General features: G+C 39.3%; 2 protein-coding genes across 7 annotated transcripts in view; one reads left to right on the top strand and one right to left on the bottom strand.

The window, feature by feature from the left end:
• Positions 1-6,261, top strand: part of LOC145977681 (uncharacterized) — a 34,148-nt gene extending 27,887 nt beyond the window's left edge. For 4 of the 5 annotated variants that reach the window (XM_083109892.1, XM_083109893.1, XM_083109894.1 and 1 more), the window contains exons 7-8: positions 1,109-1,171; positions 3,745-3,830. In XM_083109892.1, coding sequence (XP_082966018.1) covers positions 1,109-1,130 — 22 coding nt within the window. In that variant the 3' untranslated portion in view covers positions 1,131-1,171; positions 3,745-3,830. Of the gene's footprint in view, positions 1-1,108; positions 1,172-3,744; positions 3,831-4,040 lie in introns of those variants that run through there. The other variant, XM_083109896.1, reaches the window with a different exon arrangement.
• LOC146005544 (uncharacterized) overlaps positions 5,418-17,010 on the bottom strand; it is a 39,733-nt gene continuing 28,140 nt past the window's right edge. For both annotated transcript variants that reach the window (XM_083144807.1, XM_083144808.1), the window contains exons 6-8: positions 9,119-9,316; positions 6,293-6,317; positions 5,418-5,837 (exon numbers count right to left, since the gene is read on the bottom strand). In XM_083144807.1, the coding sequence (XP_083000933.1) occupies positions 5,717-5,837; positions 6,293-6,317; positions 9,119-9,316 (344 nt within the window). In that variant the 3' untranslated portion in view covers positions 5,418-5,716. The remainder of the gene's footprint in view (positions 5,838-6,292; positions 6,318-9,118; positions 9,317-17,010) is intronic.

The raw sequence follows: 17,010 nt of genomic DNA, 5'->3' as shown, positions 1-17,010 counted from the left end.
TTTAAAGAAAGGGAAAAAATATACTCTGTCCCTGGAATCTGTGGAGCAAGGCCGCGCATAACGGACGAGAAGAGGAGAGAGCGAGTTGGAGGAGCATAGCAGTGCGCGCTGCTGCAAATGGCTGGTAGCTGCAGTCACTACGAGTTCATTGATCGAACCCTCTCAAGTCATCACTTGCGCATGGACTTTTTCTCGTTCGCTCCCTCCAGATATTAACGGGACAGAGTATAGAGTTCCCCGTGCACTTTGCACCTTGCCCCACACATTCTTAGATCTCGGCCATTTTGGAGGTGATGTGATAATCAGGGTTGCTCTAGAGCCGTTTTATGCGGGGACAAGGCGGTAAAAATTCCGATCTTAGGTTGTCTACCTTGGGAACCGAACCCGGGTCTCCTGCGTGGCCATCAGACATCCTACTGACTAGATCACCGCGGTTCCTGACTTTTAAAAAAGAACTTGCAGAGAGTCGGTAAATTGGAGATAAGCGACTCCAAATAGAGATCTTCAGAGAAGTCTATTTGAAAAAATCTTAAAACCACCTTTTTTAGTAACATTTGTCTGGTTCTCATACGACATTATGTGCCCCATATTTTCAATAAGATACTTTGCAATAAGGTAATTAAAAAAATGAAAAAAATCGTGTTACTTTTAAGAGCGTCTCGAGCCCCCTTCTCACTTGGGAGTATGTTTTCTTCAATGCACCAATTACATATCTGTTACAACATCATTATTGTTGTCACATCGTGCAGATTTCGACTTTGCAATTTTCAAGGGCCAATGCTTCTCTCTATGAAGTTGGTGAAAATATAAATTGAACATCCAGTTAAGGTCGTATTATTATTATTGGTAGTATGCAACTTAATAAAGTGTATTAACTTTCAATATTCGTGTATACTGCGGTTGAACAATATAGGTAATAAAATTATTTTTTTCCTTCTAAGGTTCTGGGTTGAAGTACTTCCCTCAATGTTTCATTCTCTTCCGTGCCTGAACTGTTTACATGATAATCCTTCATCCCTTTTCTTGGATTAACCTAGAGGATCTTTGTGTAATGCAAGGTGTAATGTGAGCTACATGATGTACAGTACATCCATTCTTTCCGTTGCAGGAAAGCATACCAAGATATGTGAAAGTGTGCTGTAAGGTCAATTGGAATTATGAACACAATTTGGTGAGTCGCATTCATCTTTTGAGCAATAGTCTTCTTCTGTTAACTCTCGCAAAATAAGTAGAGAATATACAGCGTGTCCAAAAATGATTATCGAGGTTTCATAGTCGTTTAATTCCCCTTACAAGAACAAAGCTCATATGAGAGTAAACAACAACTCAACAAGTGTACATAGTGTAATGTGAGCACACATCCATCCGGTAGTGCAATGCTTTCGTTCGACACACTTGGATTTCCAGAACTCTTCCCTTCGCAGACACATCCAGTCCTTTGAAACTTATTAAACCATCGACGAATGTTGTTATCTGACGGAGGATCACTTCCAAGTCGTTGCATTGGAACAGCAGAACCACATCTTGCAAATTCAATGACACAAAAGGACTTCTGCACGGGAGTCGTCATCTTGTAATACACCTACGCCGCTGAGCTTGATGGGAAACAAATGACAAGCACTCAGGGTAGCAAACTTCTACAGTCGTTCATATCGTCCATCGTACATTTAAACATTCACCTCCATCTGTTGCAGTATACCAACTGCATGAAACCAGCATAATCATTTTAAGATACCCTGTACATACAAGGCCGACAAGCTTTCACAGCACGTGGACGTCATCATAACGTTTTTCTTGTTAAGGTCTTGTTTCGACGCCACAAACACAACAAAACAAAAAAAATTCCCTATGTGTATTTAGTCACGCAGCACACGCACATGTCGTCCTGTCGGAGAATATCTGGCCACCATAGACACCAGCAGGGTGAAATCTCTGGGTTTAATTCCCCCCTCGCCCTTTCAATCATGTAATTATCACCTATTTTATGTTTTATTTTATTGGATGAGGGTTTCATACGTTTTATCAAGAAGTCTTCACACTACATGGGTCGTAGCATACTGCCATAATGGTTATTTTTCGACATGATTGTAAATAACAGTATCAACCGTAAGCCTGCATGCTTACAAGATAGAAATGCTTTTTTCTCGTGTTCGTAGCATCGAAACTTAGCCTTAAGTAGCAAAACGTTACGCAGGAAAATTGTTGGTTTTGATGTCATCTACGCCCTGCGAAAACTTTACAGTGAACATGTATTCTTTAATAATTTTGGTACGCTTATTTCAAATACACAATCAGATTTACGCCTACACGTACAGGTTCAGAAGCACACGTGTGACGTCATATCCGATATAGGGTAATTTTCTCATTTTGACCTGGCAACATTGCATTATTCTAGTAATGCTAGAACGTCTGGAATACCTCAATTATTTTATATAACCAGGTTCTAGAAATGGACGAGTTAAAGTTACAGTGGTGTAAGTCTCTTTGTAAAGAAAAAAAAAAAAAAAAGCTCGACCCTGTGGCCGAGTGGTTAGCACATCGCGCTGCGACGCCAAGGGTCCCGGGTTCGAATCCCTGTCGGGTTTGGTTGTTTGTGAATGTCTATTCATCAATTTCATCATTTCATCACTCATCCCCATCTTCGCAAATTAGCCAAGAGGCATAAAACGCGAAGTAAAATAAACTAAATCAAATCAAAATCAAAATTTGTAAAAAAAAAATACTTAGACACAGAAAGCAGATCGCGATAAGTCAATCTGTGAACGGAAAACGTGGAGTACGTCAGAGATTCATTCAACTGGCTACAGATGACATTTGAAGTTCTAGTGATAAAGGTTGATTGATTGATTGATTGATTTAGTTTATTTTACTTCGCGTTTTGTGCCGCTTGGCTAATTTGCGAAGATGGGGATGAGTGATGAAATGATGAAATTGATGAATGGACATTCACAAACAACCAAGCCAGAGCGGGATTCGAACCCGGGACCCTTGGCGTCGCAGCGCGATGTGCTAACCATTTCCCCGACAAGCTTGGGCTAGTGATAAAGGAAACAGCTGCTGTGTCGATCAGCAAATTGCTGTGAGTCAGACTCTTTGCTTTTTTACAAAAGTGACTTACACCACTGTAACTTTAACCCGTTCAAATGATGGTTTAGTATTGATAAATTGTGATAAAATGTTTGCCACTTTTCCACTTGTTTAGAGTAGCTATACCAAAATGGACAGATATTTGGTCAAAATTCGGTGAGGATGTTGGCAAACTGCAATTCCACGTTATTATGAATTTGGACAGAAAATTTGTTGAAATTTGAGAACTAACAAAAATGTAGAAGAGAACAAATGAAATCAACGAAAATCAACCGATCTGAATAGTTTTCGGTTTGAAGTTAAATATGGGTTGGGACAGTGTGAAGTAGGCCCAACCCATAAATTTACTTACTAATGCCCACGTATTTGAGGAAACCAACGAAATGTTTGCGAGAACTATCGAGAACTAACCACGTGACTATATTTCGGGTGGGTAAGGAAAAAGGGGCGGTTGACCTTCGCAGGGGTGATTGTAGATCAAATTTTTACTACTTCCTGTCATCTGTCAGTCAGTATGTTACAATTGTCAAGGCTTTTCTGTCAAGAAAAGCGACTAATCATTGAACATACATTTACCAAATCACAGTTTGCATAAAGGACCTGACATTGGCTTTATATTTTTTTTTTTTCAAATTTATTGGAACTCTTTCGTTTTAGATGGAGGAGCGAAGAGGACATGTCTCATATGGAATAAAAAGATATGAACATCGTTGTATGTTTATCGAATAAAAAAATTGTACGAATTTTGAATTTCTATTCATAACTGTTTGTGCGTATTATTAAAAATCTCAAATTCTTAGTTGTGTTTTTTGTTAACGAGTAGAAGACTTGTAGTTACCAAGTAAGAGTTTAATGTTTCAATTCATGATGAACAGATTTTCTAGCCATATCGACCAATTAAGTGCAGAAACGTTTCATTTGCATTCGAAAGCTGACGTCACTTCCGTTTTCAGGGATTGGGGTATAAGTAAGAGCGCGGACTGCGGAGAGGACGCGGGAAGCGACTGCCCTGCCACCTACCGTCCAAACGCAGTCTACTACTCCTCGGTCCTGAAGACTAGAATGATGTCAACTCTCCAGGCATCGGGAAAGTTTTCAGAACTTATCTAATCCTTAACACGAACAAGTCCCTTTATCTCGATTTTTTTCTGATTGAAGCGACTTGCAGCTGTATGAGATTGGTGTTGAACAAATTATAAAATGAAATTACAGAGCGTTAAATATAAAGTTAGTTTAAAAACCAAAAACATGAGATAAATTATATTATGACATTAATTGATTGGTTACGGATTACAAGCAGGGTTGCCAATTACATACACATTACATTGAATGTAGGGTATTTCATGTTATATACCGACGTGAGACAGTACGCCAAAAGTGACCTTGGAGAGAATTTTAGATTTATCAGAAAATAATAAGCAATATGTCAAAATTGAACTATGACTTGAAGGTTCTTGTTCTGATTTCGGGGTTGAGTATCAGCAACCAGGCTCGTGCTCAGGGAGGGGCCTTGGGAGCCATGGCCCCTCGAACCCTGAAATTTTTAAATTTGAATCTATAAAGAAATTATGAAAATAATTTCAAATTTGTAAAAATTTCAGTTTTATTTCTGAATAAATGAATGTGTTTCTTGTGTAGAAGTCTTGGGTCTGCAATATTGGGTAGTTTTAGTTTTATAATGATTGATGCAAGGCTACCAGACGTCCGATTCACCGATTTTTCGAACTGCAGTCGTGATACGAAAATGCCTCTTTATTATTTTTTTGTTAACTCACATTTAGACATGTTCTTTCTTGTAATAATTACTTGTTAATACGCAATATTTAATTTATAAATATGTAATTTTCTAAACATAGAATTATCATGACTTTTCAATGGCGCTCGCATAAGAAAATAGAGGGAAATTTGGAAACATTGTTAATTTGCGGAACACAGAACTATATGAACTATTGCTCTTTCTCTCTCTCTCATATATATAAATAAAATTTCTTGTCTGACCCCTCCCTTAAAAAAAATCCTTAACAAATGTCAATACGAAGCTCTTTCAACAGAAACAAAACTTTACAAAGCTGATTAGGAATTTTTGTAAGAGAAACTATACAGCAATCAGCAAAGAAAATAAAACCTTCACAAGTATCGAACCATATTCCGCAATTTAGAAGTTGATTTCTGACAACAACTGCCAGGTTGAAATTGTTGGTTTCAACACAGAGTAATATATTTTATGGTTCATGTTCGAAAAAAATACTCCAATACACCAATATATATATGTGTATTTATTTTGTAAATATATATATTTATTGTTAACACTTGAAACTAGCATTTCATATCTTCCCCCCTCCCCCAGCAAAAGACGTTTAATTCGGTCACTGATCATGTCTGATAAACATCGAACACGGAAGAGCAGAATCAACCATTGGAAAGTAATTATTTCTAGCTTGACACCAGGTTCTAGCAGGAAATCTAGTTGAATGAGTTGCTGGCTTTACACACATTTGCACTCTACACTATTTGTAAAGAAAAAATGAATGGCTACTTATTATTAAACTGGATATATTAAACGATTAAAAACCATGAACATCATTCACACTGTGTTTAACAGGAATATATCTATGATATCACGATTTTGCTATGATTTTGGTGTTCTCCTCCTGGAGTTGGGCCTACTGCTTCTCCGAGTTGTTGGTTCGCTTGTTGGACGAACGGTTGTTCTACTCGGTCTTCTGGTTGCAGGGTGCCAGTTCTTTCTTCTGGAATTCCGAAATGAAAGGAGAATTCCTGCTATTAAAATCGTACCGTAGCTATGCTTATATTGTTAATAATAGTACGAATATCGTTCACTAATATTATCTATTATGTGCCATGTTGTTGATATAAGTAAATAAGACAAGCAAAATGTTTGTGATGGTTTGGCGTATCATGGGAAACTTCCATCGGATGAATCTTGAACTGGGCATGAGAGTACCTTTGGGAATGTCTCGTCATCAATTCATCCTAACCGACGAGACACGTGAAGTTGGCCCCACCACATGATCAAATTGAAGATGCGAGTATGCTACTATTTACTGAATAGTTTGTGCACGCTATCCCAGAATTTTTTAAACACGTAATTTTGCAGGAATTTGTAATTCAAAATGGTTGGGATAACTTTCACCCACTTGCTTGAAGCGAAGGTTATTCAAAAGATAAATACAAAGAGACTTACCTTTGTTGGTTATAGGAACTGTCTCCTGTGAAAGAAGTAAAATATATTATTTTTTGTGAAATAAAACGTTCAATACACTAATAATTTCGCTATTATTATTGCTGATAACCTTACATTTACTTATTTTGTGCACGTCTCGATTTATGAATTTCGAAAAAAAATAATTGAATTGCATTATTTAACGTTATTAGTTAGATTTACTCGTTCCAGCAAGAGCCGGATCCTGTGGCCGAGTGGGCTACAACGCCAGGGGTTCTGGGTTCGAGTCCCGGGTAAGGCATGGGTATTTGTGTTTGTCCTGATGAAAAGAAACTGAGAAACTGTAAGAATTGAAAAGTGTAAAAAGTGAAATAAGTGTGAATGGTGGGGGATACCTCCGTGTAGGGGGTATTTCCTTTATTAAAAAAAAAAAGTGGTTAGCACATCGCTTTGCGACGCCAAGGGTCCCGGGTTCGAATCCCGCTCGGGCTTGGTTGTTCGTGAATGTCCATTCATCACTTTCTTCATTTCATCACTCATCCCCATCTTCGCAAATTAGCCAAGAAGCAGAAAACGCGAAGTAAAATAAACTAAATCAAATAAAAAAAAAATCGTTTCTAGCAAGGCTTTATTAGGTCACGGAGACCATTAAGCAAGGTAGGTCTCTCGTGATAGTTTTTATATTGTATAGAGTACATATGGTGAAACTTACGGAACTTTCAGAAAGAAGAGATACGTGTTACTTGAGTTCTTGTAATAAGTCCACTTTATGCACATAAGGCTAAATAAGACTGGACCTAAAGTTTAAAGTTGGATCTGAGCCCCGTCTACTTCGCTGAACGTTTCGACTCTCTTTTCACTGAAGCGTCTCGTTAGTTACAAAGTGCACTTTCGATTCGTCTACCTCGTTGATTTGGCGTCACGTAGTAGTGCATCTTGTGTCTGCTTCTACACAGTTTGCACTACGTCCTGGAGCGGTGTACACAGTGTGGGGTATGGTCACGTGGTACGACGTGCTAACCAATCAAATGAACGCTTAAAGCCAATGGCGTAAATAACACCCCCACGGGGGGGGGGGCAATCTTCGGGGGCGCAGTAAGAATGATAAATTAAGAAAGACGGATAGTTGACCAAAGTTTTCCTTTCTGCGTTACAATATATCTTCAACCCCTACAACTGCAAACAGAAAATGTTAATCACTAGAAAAGTACGTTGATTGATTGAGTTTATTTTACTTCGCGAAGATGGGGATGAGTGATGAAATGATGAAATTAATGAAGGGACATTCACAAACAACCAAGCCCGAGCGGGATTCGAACCCGGGACCCTTGGCGTCGCAGAGCGATGTGCTAACCACTCGGGTACAGGATCCATCACTAGAAAAGTAAAAAGGGAACTGCCAGATTAGAAGAAATCCCTCATTAGCTGAATAGTTAACGTCGCCGAAGGGTAGACGACAGGCAAGAAAATGCGCTTGTAGCGCTGTCTTTCACTGCTACCTACCCCTATTTACAATTTCTACCAAGCGGATAAGAGAAGTAAAAAAAATAAACTTCTTCGACGAACTGGCTGAAGATATTGGCTTCCTCGACCCACTGGATTGTCTTGAAGTAAAGATTTTCTATATTATAGTAAATCTAAACATTAGATTTCAGAGTATGAAACAAATCGCCTTTTTTAGTTCTTAAGCACCACCGCCCTAACGGAAATGCGCTACTAATTTTTGGAAGAAATATAAATAAGATATATATCTCTCACTATAGCTACAGGAATTGTTTGTTTTCGGAATGTAGTGTTAACTGAAATCAAAAGAAGAAACACGTCGAACATGAGCGAAGTTGCGGAATTTCTCTTGATAGAATACTAAATTCCTGACATATGGACTGCTTATATGCTGCTGTATTTCACCCTACGGGTGACGTATTCATCAACTGAGAGGTCGTTTTCCAAGCTACAAATGATTAAAGAATACTTGAGAAGCACAATGACAAGAATGAGACAAGTGGACTGGCGTTGTTAAGCATTGAGAGCGATCGCGTTCGAAAACTGGACTTGACCAAACTAGCACAAGGATTTCCTTCCATGAAGAAACGCATAGGACTGGTAATGGGCATTTAACAATTATCGTAATTTTTGTAGTAACAGAGTATTTTCATACGCAATCATAGCATATCATTTTTTACAGTTTGTCTGTTGTCTTAACCTTTCGTACGAGTTTTTACATTGATTCAAATTACATGTATGTATTTTCATATTTGTATATACCTAATATAAATATAGGCGTGAATTAATATTTTAGAAAATAAAGATTTCTTAACGAGTAGGGTCGCACCACTGAAAGTTGCGGGGGGGAGGGGGCGCAGAGCGAGTTAGTCACGCTGCTAGGCATGTGTTGAATCTTACGAACGTGTCTACTTGGTTTAACGCATTTCTTGCACCAGCCTTAGACTGGGGGCGCCTGCACGACACCAGTGTCAAAAAGTATAGCGAAGTAGATTAGACAACTATGTGCCTCCACCGGGTATCGAACCAGGGGCCCATTGATTTCAAGGCGGCGACGTTACCACTACGCCACCGGGGAGGCTCTAAGTGTTAGTTGAAAACGAACCCTCAGAAGTAAATGAAACCTTTCGCAAGCTGTACGTGTCCCTTAAGTCGCTTCTGAACGGGGCAACTTCAGCAATATCACGCATCGTGTCGCCTCAGTCTGGAGTTCGCGCATGCGCGACGAAAGGTTTTCCTACCGACTGGAGTGATCGGTCATGTGACTTGTCTTGTCACCTCGGTGCGAACCCTCCGTGTCGCATTAGTCTAAAAGCTCTCTTAAATATCGCTACAACCACTCACCTCTGCCTCTTCTCCTTCGGGGGGCTTTCGTGGTGGTTTCTGCTATCGTAGAGCGAAGCTCGGTTGACGACTGGCGTTCAGTGGAGGTAGTATTCTCGGTTGAGACATCCGTGACAGCGGTCTCACCTTTGGCGCTTCTCTGCGACTGACCATCTCCACGATCCGAACCGAGCGAGTGAACAATTTTCAGCTTCTGAACTGCGAAAATAATTTCTCAACCGAATTTACTAGCTCAGCCAATACCAATGGTCATTGTTGTTAATGGTCCAGGATCTCATAAATTCCAATGGGTTCTATTAAGTTCCGATGCAGGACAACAACCTTTTCTCTTGCATAATTTAAATTCGGTCCAAGTTGCGTATTGTTTCATTGAAAAAGGTTCCTGGACCGTATTTAAATTCATCCGGAAAGAAAGGTTCGTGAATCGTATTTAAATTCACCCGAAAAAAAGTTATTGGAGCGTATTTAAATTCGTCCAGAAAAAAGGTTCCTGGACCGAACTGAGATAATTTACAGATAAAAAGGTTATTTACTGTCCAGCTAGCTGATTTTCTTTCCTGGACCGGAATTGAATTTATTTTAAATTCCTGGACCTTAACAACCCTGCCAGTGGTATCGGTATCGGAAAGTATACGCAGGAATTTATTTATTATTTCATTTTTTTAAAATTTTTCCATACAAGTTTTGCCCTAAAAAGATGGATTTTGTGATCACATAACATGAATTCTAATATTCTGATGTAATTCTTGAATATTTTATAGCAAAATTCTTAGTAAATTTATACATATAATTGGAAAACTCAAACGTTGTTGACCAAGGCAGTTTATTTAGGTTTAAAAGCACTTTACATGAAACGATTCTACCCTTTGTCAGGGCCTTCCTCAGACGAAGAACTAAAGAGGGTCGAAACGTTACATGTAAAGTGCCTTTAAATGTTAATAAACTGCCTTGGTCAGCAACTTTAGTGTTTTTAATATGGAAACAAGGCTTAATTATAATACCATATAATTGGAGCAGAATAATTACACACTGATATTGATCAGTATTTAGAGGAACTTTCTATTGTTGCAATTTTTGGTATCGCTATCGGCGGGAATCGATAAGAGTATCGGTATACGTAGGTATCGCAGTGGCGTATACTAAGTTCAAGGTCTGGGCTATCTCACTATGTCACGTGGTCCTAGGCTATGAATAGAAATAAGTTTACCAACTCGTAAGAAATCAGGTTGCCAACTCATAAGAAATCAGGTTGCCAACTCATAAGAAATCAGATTGCCAACTCATAAGAAATCAGATTGCCAACTCATAAGAAATCAGGTTGCCAACTCATAGGAAATCAGGTTGACAACTCATAGGAAATCAGTTTGACAACTGATAGGAAATCAGGTTGCCAACTCATAGGAATTCAGGTTGACAACTGTTAGGAAATCAGGTTGCCAACTCATAAGAAATCAGGTTGACAACTCATAGGAAATCAGTTTGACAACTGATAGGAAATCAGGTTGCCAACTCATAAGAAATCAGGTTGACAACTCATAGGAAATCAAGTTGCCAACTCATAAGAAATCAGGTTGCCAACTCATAGGAAATTAGGTTGACAACTGATAGGAAATCAGGTTGCCAACTCATAAGAAATCAGGTTGCCAACTCATAGGAAATCAGGTTGACAACTGTTAGGAAATCAGGTTGCCAACTCATAAGAAATCAGGTTGCCAACTCATAAGAATTCAGGTTGCCAACTCATAGGAAATCAGGTTGCCAACTCATAAGAAATCAGGTTGACAACTGATAAGAAATCAGGTTGCCAACTCATAAGAAATCAGGTTGACAACTCATAGGAAATCAAGTTGCCAACTCATAGGAAATCAGGTTGCCAACTCATAAGAAATCAGGTTGCCAACTAATAAGAAATCAGGTTGCCAACTCATAGGAAATCAAGTTGCCAACTCATAGGAAATCAGGTTGCCAACTCATAGGAAATCAAGTTGCCAACTAATAAGAAATCAGGTTGCCAACTAATAAGAAATCAGGTTGCCAACTCATAGGAAATCAAGTTGCCAACTCATAGGAAATCAGGTTGCCAACTCATAAGAAATCAGGTTGCCAACTAATAAGAAATCAGGTTGCCAACTCATAAGAAATCAAGTTGCCAACTCATAGGAAATCAGGTTGCCAACTCATAGGAAATCAAGTTGCCAACTCACAAGAAATCAGGTTGCCAACTCCCGAATCACCATCATCTCACTGATATGATTAACTTTATTTACAATTTCTGATCGATTTTTCTCCTGCATTTTTTCTCTAGGCTCCAGGCTTCGCAGATAGCCTAGCTAGCCTAGAATATACGCTCCTGAGGTATCGGTTGAAAGTGGTATCGTCTCTGTCCTAGAAACTACCAATCACACGCTGGAGTTTGAACTTTTGGTGCACTTGAGGACTAACGTAATATACCTTCTATCCATTAGACAATCCATGTCTCTGGGGGCATGGCAATCTACCAGGGGTTCGCGGACCACAAATGAAGAACCGAAGTAATATAACAAGAGAACAATTTAATATGGGTGTATTTTACTCATTCTGACCTAAATTATGATTCATTAATGCCGAACTAATCATGGTACGCGCACGTATCTTTACATGCTTCGATTTCTATTTCTATCTGTTAACACACACTTGAGAGACTTGGTGATTATTTACCGGGCGCTTTCTGGAGAACGATTTTTCCTCTTTGTAAGTAGTGCAATCAACCCGGTTGAGAAAACGAAAATGGGGCTCGGTGGGGCTCGCCTTAATGGATTTCTCTCGTAAGGCATGAGCCCCATTTTCTGGCAGTGTTGCCAGCTGCTTACTCGAAAAAATCACCAAGGTTTTTTTTGGGTCTAACCTAGCCTAAAGCAAGGAGCTGGCAATCTTGCTTGAGGCTTGCCTTAATGGTTTGCTCTTGTAAGGCATAAGCCCTATTTTCTTGCAGTGTTGCCAATATTTTACTCGAAAAAATCACCAAGGTTTTTTTTTGGGTCTAACCTAGCCTAAAGCAAGGAGCTGGCAACCTTGCTTGAGGCTTGCCTTACAGTGCATAAAGCAAGAAGCTGGCAACCTTGCTTGAGGCTTGCCTTACAGTGCATAAAGCAAAGTTGCCAACCTACTGGTATTTTTGCCATAGCCTTTTACAAAAAAGAGAGAGGAGAGAGAGAGGGAAGAGTTAAACAACCGACAGCTGCCAACACCCACCTACAGCCTTTTTTTTTCTTGGTCTAACCTAACCTAAAGCAAGGAGCTGGCAACCTTACTTAAGACTTGCCTTACAGTGCATAAAGCAAGGTTGCCAACCTACTGGTATTTTTGCCATAGCCTTTTACAAAAAAGAGAGAGGAGAGAGAGAGGGAAGAGTTAAACAACCGACAGCTGCCAACACCCACCTACAGCTTTTTTTTTCTTGGTCTAACCTAACCTAAAGCAAGGAGCTGGCAACTTTGCTTGAGGCTTCCCTTACAGTGCATAAAGCAATTTTTGCCAACCTACACACACTAAACAAGGAGAGCCGGCAACAAACACGCACTGCCGTAAAAGAGAGAGAGATGGGTGGATGGTAATATAGTATGTGTGTGCGTGTGTGCGTATAATATGTAGCATTATTAACTAGAGTGTGTTGGCAACCCACTTACAACTAAAAAAAAATAGAGATGCCAACTTTGCTGTAAGATGAAGAGAGAGAGAGATTTATGGCTGGCAACAGTGGTGAGCGATGTCCTCCCTCTTCTGTGCAATATGACATTATGATGTTACTGTAGTTTTTGACGAGGATTACGAGTTAACTAAAAAACCTGCAACTAGAGAGAGTTGCCAGCATACACACGCTGTTGTAAGAGAGATGGATGACTGGGGGCAGCATTTCTGGCTATTCACAGTGGCGGATGTACTTCCTGTTTTTTCAAAAGCTAACAATAATGATGGAATTTCATGCTGACGCATTTATTTCGTTCAAATATTCATATTCACCACAGAGGATGCTATGTAATTTTCACATCAGCTCAGCCAACTGTTGAGAAATAATGACGTCAGGTAACAGCATTGGTGGGGGTGACGTGATGAATTTACGAAAGTAGGAAAATGATATTGCTAAAAATTGAAGTATAGAACTATTATCTAGAGCGGATTTCTACTAGTCTACGTTGTTAACCTACATATTACTCCTCGACTAATAAAACTAGAAGCTCGAGGGCATCAGGTCCTATCTTTATTGTGAGCTGCAAGGAGAACATTGTGATTGTGATTGAAATTAACTAGCGTGAGTAAATTTGTTTGTTAGCTTGCATGAGTTGGCTTTGTGTTATATAAATAGGTAGTGTTGCTTCTGTGAGTTGATTCTGTAATAGCCAAACAGATGTAAAGAAATTGTAGATAAAAGGTAAAACTCTCTACAAAAACCAAACAATCCTTAAGCATATTGTGGAAGGAATATATACTCGCAAAGCACGCAAAAAGAGAGAGAGAAAGTATACAAGTTTTGAGTGTGTTGCATGTATCTCTCTCCTTTTTTTCTTGCTTTTTTTCATATATATATATTTATTACATATTACTATATACATCAGGCATATGCAAAATAGCAATATGCGGGGTGTAAGAGGACGATTTTTTGGTAAGGTGCCCAACAGTTAACCTCACTTCCACGTAGTACACCCTGGACTGTAGAGTAACGAGGCTCTGGCGTCTGGCAGACCAGTTTAATTTTGCGTGTGTTAGCCTGTTTTTTTTTTGTGCGTTTGATATTTAGTGGAGGTATATAGTGTTTCGAATTTTATTATTATTTAGTTTTATACACAGAAAAGATATTAAACATAAAATTAAATAAAATATATCTAATTATGTTTTTTTTTATCACAACAAGCATTCACAAAAAATAGCAATAATGTGGTTTAAAGTTTTTTAACGTAATTGCTACGTAAACAAAATGGCCGACTTGCAATGAGTGTGTCAAAGTTTTTTTAAGCCTAATTGCTACGTAAACAAAATGGCCGACTTGCAATGACTGTGTCAAATATGAATAGATTGAGAGATGGAAAGAGAAGTTAAATATGCTTAAATAAAGTGCTCCTCTGTGCATAGCACCATACCATAAAAGCATATAGGAAAACTGCCATGTTTATGCATGAAACTTAAATATACATATAAAATTAAAATATTTGGTGCTGACCACATCACACATTGCTGATTTTGCATTGTACTTTCCTATATTCACATATGCACAGTAAGGCTAATCGGGACTAGGCCTACAGTTTTTTAAAGTAGGATCCGAACCACTATGTACTTTTATCGGGTTCGAACCTAGGACCTCTTGATTACAAGGCAACAACACAACCACCGCACTTTCGAGCCCTAGTGAATATGTAGGAAAAAACAACGGTATATACATAATCCAAAGTTGCGTGGTTCTAGGCCCCATAGGAACCAAGAAAATCAATGTCTTGGAAAAACATCTTAAGATATTTGTCTTAATCTTTAAGAAAGTCGATTTCCGGTCTGTCAAGATGTTACTTCCGGTCTGTCAAGATGTTACTTCCGGTCTGTCAAGAAAATTTTCTTAAGATATTTGTCTTAAGATGTTTTCCAAGACATTGATTTTCTTGGTTCCTAATTGACCTAGGATGATGATTTTAGGTTTGTTGGATAGGATTTGACGAAAACTATACGACTAGCAAATAAAATCGATTCCACCCCCTCAAGTTTCGAAAATATAGACATTTTTTTTATTTTTTGAGAAACTTGATTTGCTGGCTTAGTTTTTACCCTATTTCGAAAATTTTAATGACATTTGATAAAAAATTGAATGTACTCTACAACCTATTGGAAACATAATGATTAGTGCTTACTGTTTTCGAGTTATTTTAAATTTAAATTTCAAGATGTAATTTCTAAGTTGTTTTGTAACTCGTAAACTAGGGGTCGTAGAAAACCCATTCTTGTTTTATCTGCTATTGCCCGACAAATATTATAAACACAAATAATGTTTATTGTTTGATTTAAAAAAAAATCGAAAATAACTTTGTTTTCTGAAAATAAAAAATGTGTGTATGGAAAAAAAATACGATTGTGTAATTTTTTATGATGTATGTTTGCATGTAAAAATAAGTATACCTGAAAGTTTTAGAATTTCAAAATAGCTATATATATATATTTGCTATTATATCAGCCGAAACAATAGAATATATATAAACAAGTACATTTTCATAGTTTCATACCTCTACTAGATTGGTAGAAAAATATACTAATGGGCAATAAAATCTGAAGAAGATTCGTGTCTAGCAAAAAATAAACTAAATAGAATTACACATGCATACAATATTTATTGTGCTTTTTTCTATCTACAATCATATTTTTCTCATATATTTTTTTAAATTTTTTTACAGGGTTTATTAAAGCACATATTTGAGGAAAACAACGCCACCCATATATAAATAAACCCCTCAAACTAACACTTAGAATTAGCCTACAAAATTTTTCTCGTAAGGCATTTTTTTGTAAACACTCTACCACCAACAGATCACATATAAATAAACATACCCCCCAAAAAAAATGCGCTCCATGAAAAGTTGTCCTGTGTGCAAGAGAACCATATCAAGCAAACGTTTTGCAAGACATTGTCGTACCTGCGTGCCAGGCAAGCATTTGGCTGCCACTGAACTATGTTCCGGATGCAATAAACAGATCACAATTTGCGTATGCCAAGAAGCATAAGCTTAATTGTCTAAGCAAAAATACATCTGGGGCCCAGCCTTCGACCTCCACCAAGAGGAAGGCAGAAGCAGCCTCCATCAATGCACCATCCGCCAAACGTGTCAAGCCTGTGGCGAAAGCGAACCAGACTGCTTTCGAGCGGTTGTTAGAGGACTTTGTCCTCACTTCGGAGGGCTCATGCGACGTGCGTAGCTTTTTGGAGAACATGCAAGCCAAAATTATTTCCATCCTCGGTGATGCGCTTGCAACGCACTCCACCAAATTCTACGCATCGCTACGTTGCCAGTACAAGAAGCCGTCTGATGAAATTTACAGCTTCTGCCACAACACCAAGGCGAAGACGCTGCATCTGGCGGATGTCGACAACCTCGAGGTCATCTACAACCAGTTTGCCGATGAGCTGGTGGCAAAACAAGAAGAACATCAAGCTAAAGGCTCGGGGGGTTCGCTGTGTGGCGAGCCTCACGAACTGTGCGTCAAACTTTGTAAGTTCGTGCCTCTCTCCGCCTCCAGCTACGTCCCCTTACCACCTACCATTGTGGCAAAGAAGGCTGTCCTGAACATTCAGAACAGTGACGCCAAGTGCTTTCTCTGGTCGGTGCTTGCAGCGTTGCACCCTGTCGACAGGAAAAACCAACCACGCCGGATTAACCACTACCTACCCTACGAGCCAGAGCTGGAAGATGCGATGGCTGGGATCGACTACACGGTGGCGCTTTCGGACATTCGAAAGTTTGAGGTGCGTGCGCGGTTGGCCATCAACGTTTACGGTCTCACTGACAAAAATGCGGTGTACCCCATCAGGGTGAGCGACGTAGACGATGATGGTGCTCGAGAAATTCACCTTCTGCTCATCAAGGACGAGACCCATCACCACTACACCCTTATCCGTTCCCTCTCTAGACTTGTTTCGAGCCAACGGAGCAGTGATAGTCACCACGTCGAGGTGTGTCGCAGGTGCTTGTCAATGTTCGACGGACAGGATCAACACAATTACCAACATGTTCGAGGCTCCAACATCGCTGCAGAGAAGCTCGCTCACCACAAGCGCTACTGCAATGCCAACGAGCCAGGTGTGGCAGTCTTGCCCAAACCTGGCACTGTGGAGCGTTTCCACATGCACGGTGCCATGGTAGAGCATCCCGCTATCATCATCG

The sequence above is a fragment of the Lepisma saccharinum genome, chromosome 23 (assembly GCF_977018435.1).
Source record: "Lepisma saccharinum chromosome 23, izLepSacc3.1, whole genome shotgun sequence".
Classification (NCBI taxonomy): domain Eukaryota; kingdom Metazoa; phylum Arthropoda; class Insecta; order Zygentoma; family Lepismatidae; genus Lepisma; species Lepisma saccharinum.
This window is presented reverse-complemented; position numbering and strand designations above follow the sequence as displayed.